This window comes from Diabrotica virgifera, chromosome 3 (genome assembly GCF_917563875.1).
Source record: "Diabrotica virgifera virgifera chromosome 3, PGI_DIABVI_V3a".
Taxonomy (NCBI): domain Eukaryota; kingdom Metazoa; phylum Arthropoda; class Insecta; order Coleoptera; family Chrysomelidae; genus Diabrotica; species Diabrotica virgifera.
In genome coordinates, this window is record NC_065445.1 from 241,333,802 (window position 1) to 241,347,642 (window position 13,841).

The 13,841-nt window shown below is 33.6% G+C and overlaps 1 protein-coding gene across 1 annotated transcript; it reads left to right on the top strand.

Moving 5' to 3' along the window:
* The first annotated feature begins 525 nt into the window (after positions 1-525).
* Positions 526-11,601, top strand: LOC114325844 (lipase member H). The gene is made up of 5 exons (XM_028273978.2): positions 526-720; positions 2,412-2,610; positions 3,467-3,705; positions 8,024-8,381; positions 11,397-11,601. The coding sequence occupies exons 1-5, from the start codon at positions 666-668 to the stop codon at positions 11,452-11,454; spliced, it is 909 nt and encodes a 302-aa protein (XP_028129779.1). The 5' UTR covers positions 526-665; the 3' UTR covers positions 11,455-11,601.
* The last annotated feature ends 2,240 nt before the right edge of the window (positions 11,602-13,841 follow it).

Here is a 13,841-nt window from a genome sequence, read left to right on the forward strand (position 1 = left end):
TTATCAAATTTTGACATTATTGACATTTCATATAGGTTAATTAAGTTATATCATCGATTTCTTGTGTTTTATTATTCCTTTAATTTTTAGATTTTTAATCTGCTTTTATATAAAAAGCAGTAGTTGTTTTTAGAACTCTCTAGCGACGTATTAGTATAATATAATATTTACGAATAACCGTCAAAGGGCGATATGATCAACCAAAAAAGATGTATTTGGTGATTTTTGTCATGACTTTCTTGGGTGTAAATCTATCTTTTTAGTTTACTCCTCACTCCTCCTGGTTAAAAAATAAACTCTAGGTAGTGAAAGTAATCGATCCTGAGAATAAACAGAGTAAATTATTTTTATCAATATTTTGTCTTTGATGGTACTGCTATCTAGATTAGATATAATATTCGCTAAATATATAAAATAAATAATTTCTTACAATTTAATTTTCATGGAAACACCTTAAACCTACTATAAATTAAATATCAATTATCGCTCTATAATGGCACAATAAATCAACAAAGATTATCAAAATAATATTATTTTTTCAGATAAGATAGTGTGTACATAAAACTGCCTAATGCGGATAAGAATTATCCATCAAGTTGACTAATATTTTGTTAAAAAACAGGTATGAAAATTATCTCCAGCATTGCAGTTAATGTTACATCAAAATGAAGTCCAACGTTGTGTTAGTACTTCTGGTTACGTTCTTCTTTACGCTTTCACGTAAGTTTTTATTAAAAATTATTATTTTTTATTAGATTGCTGTTTTTATTTGTCCGTTCTACTGTGATCTATGACGTTTTTTCCTCCTTCTGTTAATTTGGTTTCCATACATAGGTATAATGGTACCTATTCGCAAAAAAGGAGACCAAACAGTTTGTGATAACTACGGAGGCATTACTCTGCTTACAAAATATTGGCCTACGTTCTTTACGATTGACTGTCGGGATACTGTGAAAGCATAGGTAATAGGCAAATACCAGTGTGGGATTCGCAAAGAAAAGTCTACTATCCATCAAAACCCCTTCAAGGACAAGCTTTTGAAAAAACATATGAGTATGAAATTGATACTCATCATTTGTTTGTGTATTTTAGATGTGCCTATGACAGTGAAGAGAAAAACGCAATATATACAAAGCCGTGGCAGAATTTAATATTTCAATGCACTTGGTGAAATTGGTGAAAGCATCTCTCTCAACAACGTTAGAGTGCAGAATGGAGTATCAAGAATTTTCCAGACAAAAACGGGACTTCAACAGGGAAAGATAAGCATATCGTGCTTTTTATTCGACATTGCTCTAGAAAAAGCTATTATAAAATCTGGAATAGCAACAAGAGGAAATATTATTAATAGGAGTGTACAGATACTAGCGTACGTAGACGACATTGGTATTATAGCAAAGAGAAAGGCAAACCTGGTTCAATCGTTCACGGCACAAGAAGCAGCAGCAGCAAAAAGAATGGGGTTATACGTTAATACTAACAAAAGTAAGTATATGAAGGTCACAAATATTAACCAAGTAGCAAAACCCGAAGATCTAACGGTTGGAACCTATACCTACTTTCGAAAGAGTAAGAGAGTTCATATATCTACGCTCACGAATCAACCAAAGTAATAAGTATATTAACTTCAGAAATTAACAGACGTATAATATATATCTAGCAAATGAACCCTACTATAAAAAAAAGTGATAAAAAATAGTTACGCTGCTGTGAACGTAAAATCCTCAGACATATTTATACAGGCGAGCAGAAAAACGGATTATGGCGTAGAAGCTACAATTTTCAGCTTTAGCGCCTTAAAGTGAGCCCAGTGTTGGTAGGTCTATCAAAATAAGCAGGCTGCGGTGGCTAGGTTACTTACAGAGAATTAATGAGATTACATTGAGATAAAACACATTTCTAACCAAAAACCGGATGAAATGAGGAGAAGAGGCAGGCCCAGAGCACGTTAAGGCCAGGTGGAAAAGAACCTACGAGCATTAAGATCATCATCATCATCATCAGCCCATAGTCGTCCACTGCTGGAAGACAACTTACGAGTTTTAAGAGTCATCATCATCAGCCCTAGTCGTCCACTGCTGAACATAAGCCTCCTCGAAAAACTTCCATTCAGATCTATCCTGCTCTGCTGCAATCCAGTTGGTACAAATCCTCTTTATGTCGTCAGTACATATTGTGTGTGGTCTTCCCGGATTTCGTTTATTCGCTCTCGGTCTCCACTCCAAGATTTTTTTGGTCCACCTGTCATCTTTCATTCTAGCGACGTGTCCGGCCACTTCCGTATAATTTTGGCTATGTGTTTTATAATGTCTTCTACACCACTTCTACAGGAAAAGTATACTTTCGGTAGATGTAGGTGGAAAAAATAATTTGTGTAGTAATATAATTTAAACTTTTAAAAATCATTTTAGTTTCTGATCCATCCAGTGATGATGTAATTTTCAATTTTTACAAAGAACCGAAGATATCCACAGAAATTATTATTAGTAAGATTGATGAGTTGAAGGATGCTGGATTTGATGCAACTCATGATACCGTTCTTTTGATTTACAGTTATGGAGATCCATCAGATTTAGAAACTAAATGGAAGTTGTCGAGTTCAATTTTTGGGTTAGTATTATGTATATATATATTGTGTATCTCCTATATCTATCTTATCTGTCATAAAGTACTAACAATAGTTCCTTTAAAAAATGCTACAGGAAATTTACAACAATGATTTTTACTTTAACAAAAATTTGACAAAAATAGCTCAATTGGTGGCCCAATTTTACAAAAAAAGTCGTTTATCCTACACAATAAATTCCACACAATCCTACACAATAAATAAAAAGTCAAGAAAAAGGAACATTTCAGGCTAGTGACGGCCATGCTAGAAAGGTAGACACAAAATAATACAATTTTTGAGAAATAGAAATAGACAACAAAACTAAACTCAGAGTATACATATAACAGTATAGTTAATCCGATAATGACATATACGAAGGAAACATGGATTGTGCAAAAGAAACATAAATCAATGATAAATGCGACCGAGATGAAATACATGAGAAGAATAGCTGAAGTTACAAAGTTTGAAAGATTTAGAAATGAAGATATAAGGAGATGGCTGGAGCAAGAACCGATAATGAGGAAGATCGAAAATAAACAATTACTGGGTTTGCCACATAGAGCGAATGGAACAAAAGAGACTAACAAAGAAGATATATGAAGCCAATATGGAGGACATGGATGGACCAAATCCATGATATAGGTGCAAAGAGAGACATGAATATAAGAGATATGAAGAACCTGGCCACCAATAGAAGCGTATAGAAGAAATAGGTAAGAAACTGAACCTAAAATCCGACGCCGTGAAGGGCACTAAGGGATTATGAAAAAGAAGAAGAAGATTAAGTGTAGATATTAACACATAGATAATATGTTTTATTACTACATCAAACATTTGGATTTTTTTATATTTTAGAGTCGTTGCTGATCTGAATATTTTTGTCGTCGATTGGAGTAAAGCAACTACAAAAGATTACTTCGAAGCTCAAAAGGATGTGACAACAGTTGGTGGATATATTACAGAGTTTCTTAATGCACTTGTATCTAAATATACATTAAACTTAGATAGAGTCACCATCATCGGCTGGGATCTTGGAGCACACATCGCTGGAACAGCTGGAAAGAAAATGGATAAGAAGTTATCTACGATTATAGGTAAGCTACACACTTAACCTCCATATTATTTATTTATTAAGCGCAAGAGGCCTTGTAGGCCTAGGGCTAAAATGTTTACATTTCTGATTACATAAATAATATAATAAATAACTTAATAAACAAGCAAAACCATCATTTATTATATTATTATTTTAACTTAATATAACTTACATAACTTAAAAAACTTATGAATTTTATTTAATTACACTTCAGTCTTTGAATACACTCCTTCACTACTTCTCTCCATCTCCTTTTATCCAATGCTAGTTTTTTCCATTTGTCAATGTTACTTTTCGTCAAGTCTTCATACACTGACCTTCCATCTTTTCCTTGGCATGCCTTTCCTCCTCTTTTGTATTGGTCTTCGTGAGAGTACCATTTTTGGCATTCGTTTACTTCCCATTCTCTCGATGTGCCCCAAGTATCGTATTCTCTGTGCTTTGATCGTCGTCATGATAGTTGGCTCTTGATATAGTTCTTCCAATTCTTTATTGGTTCTTCTTCTCCACTGACCTTCTATTTTCACACCTCCATATATTGCTCCTTGCATTTTTCTCTCCCATCTTCCTAAAAGTACCCATGTTTCGCATGCGTATGTTACTGTAGGTCTGATAACAGTCTTATAAATTCTTATTTTTGTTTTTCTTGATACATACAGTCGGAAAAATGAAAGAATACCCATGAACGAACATACAAAAAGACGCTGTATAAAAGACGCTGTATTTTCCTGTCACCGTGTCACAAAGAAAATTGCCCAGAGCAAATACATATAATAATAATTATTACATGTACTTGCGCTGGCCAATTTTTTATGTGACACGGTGACAGGAAAATATAGCGTGTTTTATATGTTCGTTCATGGGTATTCTTTCATTTTTCCTACTGTATTTGGATTTCAATAATGTGCGTAATGCTCCATATTTTTTATTTCCGTTAGCTATTCTTGCTTTTATCTCCCCTTCTTCATGACCATTTTTATCTATTTTGGCTCCCAGGTAAATAATTTCTTTGGCTCTTTTGAACGAGTATGTCGATCAGCCGAGTATGTCGAGTATGTATCGAGGTTCGAGCCCCAGCCCGGTGAATATAAAAATAAAAAGGCTGACGTCGTAGTCTAAAATTCTAAAAATAATCTACGACTTGTTCTGGAATAAGCTGGTGTCTGATCGGCTTATGGAGGAGCGGTACGGCAAAGGATAAGGGCTTGCGGCTCGGTGACACTCCTCCATAGATCCCTACCGGAAGGGCGTTGATGTCTAAAAACGGTGTATATATATGTTTTTTTTTTCATCTATTTGTACTATGATGTTATACTCCTTTTCTTTTTGGATCTCTCCCATTATCATATACTTTGTCTTTTCTTCATTTATTTTAAGACCGAATTTTTTGGCATCTGTTATTATGTTTTTCATTAACTTTTGTAGTTCTTTTTTGCTTGTTGCTAATAGCGTCAGATTATCTGCAAATGCTATGCATTGGTGGCCGTTTTTAAATATCGTTTATTGCATGTTTATTCTGCTTTTCCTGATTATTCCTTCCAATGTTAGATTGAATGCCGTTGTTGATAGTGGGTCTCCTTGTCGTAATCCTTCCTTGGTTTCAAACTTTTTGGATGTATAGCCTTTCCAAGCTATTTCGTTTGTTGTGTTTTCCATCGTGATATTTACCATCCTGACAATTTTACTTGGTATCCCCAATTCTTTCATTAGTTCGTACATCTGCTGTCTGTTTACTGTGTCGTAAGCCTGCTTAAAGTCTATGAACAAAGCATATAGTAACCTGCATATAGTCACGCAAATTAATAAATAAATCTATGGTAGATTTAAAAAAAAACCTTGTTTATTTTTATTAAAAATAAATGTATGGAAAAATACAAACACTAATAGTCTGGTTGTTTACCTTTTGTTGGATAATGCTCATTTCGCACCGAGTGAGTCCAGTCCAGTCAAGTCCAATTCAGTCAGACGTTCCAAGAGTCGTCCAGCTGTGACGAAAATAAAACAAGTGTGTCTGTTTGTTTTCACACTGACCCAACATTAGAGTCGAGTTGCGTCGAGTAAAGACTCTTCATGATTCCACAGGTCGAATGTTTACATCGGTCTTGTTCAATCACTGCACGGTGTTCACATTTAACATTGGATATTGAAATCGGTGGATATTGAAAAACTGATATTATTACTTCGAGATAATGATGAATCTATAACCCCAAAAACCCAAAACATCGAAATATAACATTTCTTAAATGAAAAAATTAATTTATGATAATTCGAAAATAGTTGTAAAATGTTGTAGGATCATCAACTAGTAAATCTGGAAACATATGACATCACTAAATGAACCAAAAACAGATCTTTTAGTATTTATGACTCTACAAGACGCACTTAGTGTGAAAGTTAATACATGACTTGATTTGACTGGATTTGACTTGACAGGACCGGACTCGATTGGACTTGCTTGGTGCGAAATGAGCCTATCTCTCCCACACGTCAAATTATTTTTTTTTAAGTTTTCCATTTCCTATAAACAACCACGCAAATGCAGAACATGAACAGAGATGCAAGTTCTTCGAATGTGCTTGTTATAATGTCGATATCATCAGCGAACGTGGGAAGATTAATTCGTTGTCATTAACGTTGATACCATATGTTAATCAATTTGTAGTTTTGAAGACATCACCTAGGTCTAGATTAGTTTGGGCAACAGTTTTGGCGATATTGGGTGGCCTTGTCGAACTCCTCTCTTTTGTGTTAGGGCTTATTTTCGTTGATAATTTTGTCTTCTTTAACCCTCCGTTACTCGCACACGGTGTATGAGACCGGCCCTCTAAATAACTTCCTATAACTCTGATTGTAGTGGAGATTTTGAATTGCTGCTGCATATACCTCTGCAGTCATCAGTCAACTGTGTGTGAAATCCACGTGCAGTGTAAAAAGAGTATTGTACTTTTATTATTAGGCAACACCTATTAATTAGTAAGGTAATTAAAAGCAGTAAGTTTTAATTAGTAAGGTAATTTAAGATCTTTTTCTTATTTTTTATGTTTATATATTTGTCTATTTATATTTAGATATGGATTACGAGAAGAAGAAATAAATATTATTAAAATTATTTAAGGAAGTATCGACTGACGAGGAAACGTATGAAGATGGTGATAAACAAAGTTACTTTTTGTTAAAGTAATATAATGTTGAAACAAACGCATATCTACAAAATTATGTAATCATATACATATTCATTAAATAATATAAATTTACACAATTTCGCAAAAAAAATTGTTTCAAATATTGCTGACCCATATTTTTGGACCCGGTCTTCTGCACCGTGCGCGAGTATTCGATCACAAAAAATTGGCGCAAGTAACGGAAGGTTAATACTTATTTTCTTTGCGACCTGTAATCCGGCTTCCAGAAGGATTTTATTTATGTTCTTGTTAATGTCGTCAACTTGGTGCTGATAATGCAGAGGATCTTCTTTGGTCTTATTCGCTTAGAACTTCCTGAATTCTCCATTTGTTCTTACTTTGGAGGCATTTTATCCGCGTTGTTTTTAAATATCATTTTTTTTTGTCTTCTCTCGTGTTAATATTTATTTTGGCCCTAACTATACGATGCAGAATACCTGTTATTACTCTATTTATTTTTGTGATGTCTTCAGATATTATTTTGCTGTTTGAGAGAAAATAGTCAATTTCATTTATGGTAGTTTCATTAAGTGCGATCCATGTCTACTTTCTGTTAGATTTCTTTTTGTAGAAGGTATTCATAGCACTGTCTTTGTCTTTGCCTTTGCTATTTTTTCATAGCAAAGACAGAAACAGCCATGGAAAGACAAATGCTGAACATTAAATTATCAGACAAGAAAATAAACGAATGGATCCGTAACAAAACAAAAGTGAAAGACGTCTCTACCCAAGTAGCAAAGCTTAAATGGAAGTTCGCCGGACACACCCTACGGCAGAAGGATGAAAGATGGACTAAGATGGTAATACATTGGAGACCATGGAACCACAAACGAAAAAGGGAAAGGCCACAGATGCGATGGTCAGATGACCTGAAGAAACACACTGGGTCAAAATGGATGCAAATTTTCCAAGATAGAGAGACATGGAAGAAGGAAGAGGAGGCCTATATCCAATGATGGATGTTTAGAGCTGATTAGATAGATAGATTCATAGCACACATGTTTTCCTGTTCCAGAAATTCCACCAAGTTTTTCTCCATCGGGTCATCGGGCGAGATACACAATATAAATTTATTATAACCCTCATTTTTATAAGTAAAAATATTACGACAAGCTTTACAATATTCTGTATTTTTAGGTCTTGATCCCGCTGGTCCACTCTTTGTAAACAAAGACACTTCCAATCGCCTTCTTGCAACAGATGCCAACTATGTACAAGTGATTCACACAAATGCTCTCATTAATGGATTTTCTTATCCTTGTGGAACTGCAGATTATTATCCAAATGGTGGAGAAAACCAAACCAGCTGTGGAAACGACATAACTGGAGTATGCTCGCATCAGAGGTCTTTGGCATTCTACGTTGAATCTCTAACTAGTGATAAGTTTGTGAGTTACAAGTGTGACGACTATGATAGTTACAAAAATGGAACGTGCAAACTTCAAGATGATAATAAGTCTATAATGGGCCAGTTTACTACCAAAATAGATACAAAGTAAGTGACGTAAATGATTTAATATTTCTAACAAACTACACTACAACTAGGTTTAGTGGTGACATGAGGTATTTAGTAGTGTTTTCACCCATTTTACAACATGAAAATATGAAAACCTTGAATTATCCTTGTCTGTCCGTCCGTTTGTAAACACAACTCATCGGCTTTAGAATATATAAAATAACAAATAAGGTGTCACGTGAACGTTTATAACCCAAAGATGGTTTTAAGAAAGTACTGTTTTAATGTAGCCGATATCGTACAAGCGATATATTAGTCGACGCGCCTTAGCAAGATGAGAACAATATGCTTTGGGTTTTTATATCAATTTTCTTAATATAACTCCAGAAATGATCCACAATATTCAAGAAGTTTTTCGGTCTGGTTTTAATTACAGCCAATAGGCAGGTGGGTGGCAGTTTGAATAAATTTAGGCAAAAGGCAATATTTTTTGACAAATAAAGATTTTTTCTGTTTTCTGGCAGCAGCAAAATATATTTTGAATTAAATAAATTACGTACAAGAGAGTTGCAAGAAGCCAGAAAATATATCTTTTATTTGTGGATATCACAAAAGCATATGACACTATTCCTATGAGAAAGCTATGGTAGTCTCTTGAACGATCTTCCTTAAATTGCACGGTCATCACTTCAGTTTCTACAATTATACAATAAAGCAACATAAAAATCAAACTAATCAACACCTTATCAGAAGAATTTTCAGTAACAAAAGGATAACGACAGGGATGCTGCCTCTCTCCAATACTATTTCAGATTTATTTACATGAAGCACTAAAACACTGGAGAAGAGCTTGAGCACGTCAGGGATGGGAATTCAACTTGACGACGATACAACATTGTATAAGCTACATTTTGCGGATGACCAAGTCGTAGTAGCAGCGGATAAAAAAGATTTATAATTCAGAGTTAGGCCTTTCTGTAAATAGAAACAAAACGCAATACTTATTATGCATTGGGAATGATGTACAAGATCTAATAGTTAACGAACATGAAACAATCAAAAACTGTGAGGAATATGTATATTTGTGAACAGGAAAAAGGAATCGCAACAGGAAAAAGGGTGATTGTATGCCTAAACCCGATGCTGTGGTCAAAACAACGATCTAATCAAAGGAAACATCTCAGATTTAACTGCATCTTTAAAAGTGCAGTGCTCTGTGTTTGCAAAACATGGCAACTCACTAAATCCCTGCAACGACGCTTACTTGTATTGGAAATGGACTTCTTGAGAAAATCAGTTAGAAAATCAAGGCTTGAAAGAATACAAAATGATCAACCACCATAGACGAAATCCAACTGATTTGGTATGGTCATATAGAAAGAATGGACGACGACAGGCTGCCAAAACAATTTTTTTAAAATGGACGCCAAGGGAAAGAAGGAAGAGAGGAAGGCTGAAACGATCCTGACTAGGCGGCATTCAGAAGGCATTGTCGGAAAGGAATCTTCACCCTGGCGAATGGAACGACTGACGAAGCTGGAAATTTGGAACCAGAAGGCGAAGAACGCTATAAATAACCGGGATGATATAATAAAAACATACATACTTTTTGTTGTGTCAACTAATTTAATTCAAAAATAATTTTTGTTCGTCACCATGCTTAAATAGTTATGTTGATGTTTATATTACTTAATTACAAATGAGCCCTATCCTGAATTTAAAAAATTGTCGATTACGTCATCACGCCCAGATGGATAACGTTATTAGTATAATATGCCAAAAAAATCAAAAATTTAAAAATAAAATCCACCTGTATCAGGAATAACAGGATTTGTCTACAATATTACACATTCTTGAAAAAATGAATTTACATCCATAGTTTTGCCCCTCACTGTATATACAGGGTGTCCATAAACTCTTCTGATAATCGAAGACCGGAGATTTCCCAGATAATTTTTAGGCAATTGAACCCAATTCACCTAGTCCAAAAACGATTCCTAAGGGAGCTAGAACTCTTTCAAGAAGGCTTCTTGTAAATAGTATTTTTGTAGATCCTAGATTTTGTAGATTTTGTAGATAATACCTCTACAACGCTTCTATTTAGAAGAACGAAAACTGGTACGCCTATTTATCTTCCAGAGATAAATTGATTCCATCGGTTGTGAATTTCTAGTACCGTTCATATGCGTCTGTTTTGGGTAGGAAACGGTTATTTTATCTCATTATATTTTTGCCTCTTACTTTTAAGCATTTTTGACACTAGATTATTAAATTATGAGTTATTCTAGTACCAAAAATTACTCTTGCTTGAAGGGGGTAAATTAAACCGTTTTTAAGCTTTTTTTCAAATTCAAAACACGAAAAATTTTCTAGTCGATTTTTATAGTGTCTTAAAGCTATCTGAGAAATCTCTGCTTTTCATTTGTCAGGAGATTGTCTGGACGCCCTGTATATGGAAGACGTGAAACCAAATTTGAAAGTTCTTAATATTACCACCTGAAAATACAAAGCAAACAACAGATTAGAAGATATTGAGAGTATGCCAACAAAAATAACTTTCAATTATTTGAAACTTGAATATGTACTTGAAACTTTGTACGTTTTTTTAATATTGCGAACAAAATTTCGTTAAGGACATATTTGCAAAATGTCGCCTGTCAAAATGTTCAATGTATTTTAAATGTATATGTATTTAAATATTGCATTATTACCGAGGAGCGAAAAATCCTTAGAATAACCCAAAAGTTTTTTTAAATTAAATATTTGCAATTAAATGGCACACTAACTTTTCTCTTTTTTTTTTCACCCCTCTAACTTATTAAAATAAACATTATAGTGGTTTTCAGGGACTTTCAGTCCTTGGTAATAACGTAATCTTTCATGCTGCGTTAAAATTTTTCAAAAATACTTATTAATTTCCTTAGGATTCGAAAAAAAAAATGAATACATACATTTAAAACACATTGAACATTTTGACAGGCGACATTTTTCGTCTATGCTCCTAATCATAGCTACGTAATGTATTAATTTGTTGTTGTTTTTTTTTTGTTTTAGGGCAAGCGGTACCTATTTTCTGGACACGAATGATAAACCTCCCTATGCCAAGGGTTAAAATCTGAAAGTGTTTTTATATTTATTACTTAGACCTAGGTAGATGATCATGCAATTATAAGGTTTTGTCTTATAATATATGTTAAATATAGTTAATTGACAATTTTATTTACAATAATACAATCAAAGAAATAAAGTTAAATTTCGAGCTAACTTTTCTAATTTTCCCACCTTTATTATCCCTCTGAAATGTGTTCCAATATCAAAGAAAATCATATATCACATCAAATCAAATAAAAAAAAAAAAGAAATATGCTACCAAGATTATATGGGTAGCTTTCACGATGTTACTAAAATGATAATAGGTCAAGACTTATTATGGCAGCTGCCAAAGGCATGATTGTGGAAAGCATATATGTTTTAGAATAATATATACATAAAGTAACTTGGATATCGCCAAAGGAAAATATTACGAAACAAATTGACCATGTTGTAATTTGAAAGAAATCACTATGTGCCATTTTTGACAATCAAAAACACAAACTTTACGTAGAGTCCTAGTTTTTTTTTGTTTGTTTTCCCATTAATTATGGTCCAAGAGCTGTGAGACATTTTTGAGTAGGTATTTTAGGCAACCTGAAAAATTTTCAGGTGACTATTCCATGATAGCCTAATACAAAAATGCCGGTCTGGCTGAAGGGTAGCGGTTATTTTCCCCAAAAATTCCCCCAAAGTTAAACAAAAGGGTAAAAATTGTTATTACAAAAAATATCATTGACGTGACTTTAAAGTAAATTTATATATTCAAATATAAGGAAAATAAACAGGTCAGGCGATTTGAGGGCGATTTTAACTCTGCAAGATACTTGCATGGGCGCCCCAGGATTATTTTCAGGGGATGCATCTGAACTTCAGATTTCTTCTGAATCTGTACATACTATTAACAAGTACAAAATATACAACTATACATGCATAGCTATGTACATTCCTTTTGGACAGGGAGGTGCAATTATTATTTTGACAGGGTATTTTTTAATATTAAAAATAAATATTCTAAAAAAGACAGGTTTTTTTTGGTGAAATTTTCCAACTGCCAGGTGATCAAACAAACTACGCGTGCATATAAATGAAAAGCGCTATAGGTAAGCAGCAGTGTGAGAAATATCGTATACCGATAGCTGTTTGCGTCCTCTGTTGTAGCTGAGCGAGTCCGTTCGCGAGAAAAATCACGTGACCTGGCGATATCCATGTTGTTGTTTCTCGAAACGTTAGAGTAATTATTATATATTATAGTTTTTTAAGTAACTTTTTCTTAATTAAAGAAAAATAATACGTACTATACAATAGATTTTGCAAATATGATAGAAAAAGACAAATTTATTATTATAAATATATAGATAGAAAAGTATAAAACTATAAACTAAATTAATTCTGTGGCCGAATCTTGTACTTCTTCAAACTCCTCATATGATCTTAAATATTCATTCTCTTCTTCTTCGTCAGACTCCCCTCGAGACTCAGATTCCTCTTCTACATGACCTGTAAATATTTGTATCATTAATTAGTTGAGTTGCTACGTATTATCCGTCCTTTTATACGAAGTCGAAACCTGGACAATCACGGGCGCATCTGAAGAAAGACTTGCCGTTGTTGAGATGTGGAGTTATCGAATAATGTTAAATATATCATGGACACACGTAACAAACACGGAAACATTAAGAAAGATGAAAAATGCAAAAGAAATACTCAACACTATGAAGGCAAGAAACATGAGCTACTTTGGTCATATACTAAGAAATAAAAAATGTAATGTGATTGGTTATCTAACCAAAGTATTAAGCATTGGTTATATAAGTAAGAATACGTAGCAACTCAATCCATTAACCACTAATTAATTTTTTATTAATTCTAAATACACATTACAACTATTTATAGATCAGGTAGAAGAATCTGAGTATCGAGGGGAGTCTGCCGAAAAAGAAGAGAATGTATATTTATTTTAGCTCATTTTTCTTTCCTTCATAGTGTTGAGTATTTCTTATTTTGCCTTTTTCTTCTTTGTTAATGTTTTCCTGTTTGTTAAGGGTTGTGTGCAGAATTTTTTTTAAATTATTCGATAACACCACATCTCAACAATGGCAAGTCTTTCTTCAGATGCGCCCGTGATTGTCCAGGCTTCGACTCCGTATAAAAGAACAGAGAATACGTGGCAACTTAATTAATTAATAACTGATTAATTTTTAATTAATTCTAAATACATATTACTACTATTTACAAATCATGTAGAAGAGGAGTCTGAGTCTCGAGGAGAGTCTGACGAAGAAGAAGAGAATGAACATTTAAGATCAGATGAGAAGTTTGAAGAAGAAGTACAAGATTCGAAAACAGAATTAATTTAGTTTATAGTTTTATACTTTTCTACCTATATATTTATAATAATAAATTTGT

Bases quoted from the DNA above. Each gene is read 5' to 3' on its own strand.
- LOC114325844 (XM_028273978.2), top strand. From the start codon at position 666: ATGAAGTCCAACGTTGTGTTAGTACTTCTGGTTACGTTCTTCTTTACG. The intron at 721-2,411 runs GTAAGTTTTTAT...AAATCATTTTAG, and splicing joins GTTCTTCTTTACGCTTTCAC to TTTCTGATCCATCCAGTGAT. The intron at 8,382-11,396 runs GTAAGTGACGTA...TTTTTGTTTTAG, and splicing joins ACTACCAAAATAGATACAAA to GGCAAGCGGTACCTATTTTC.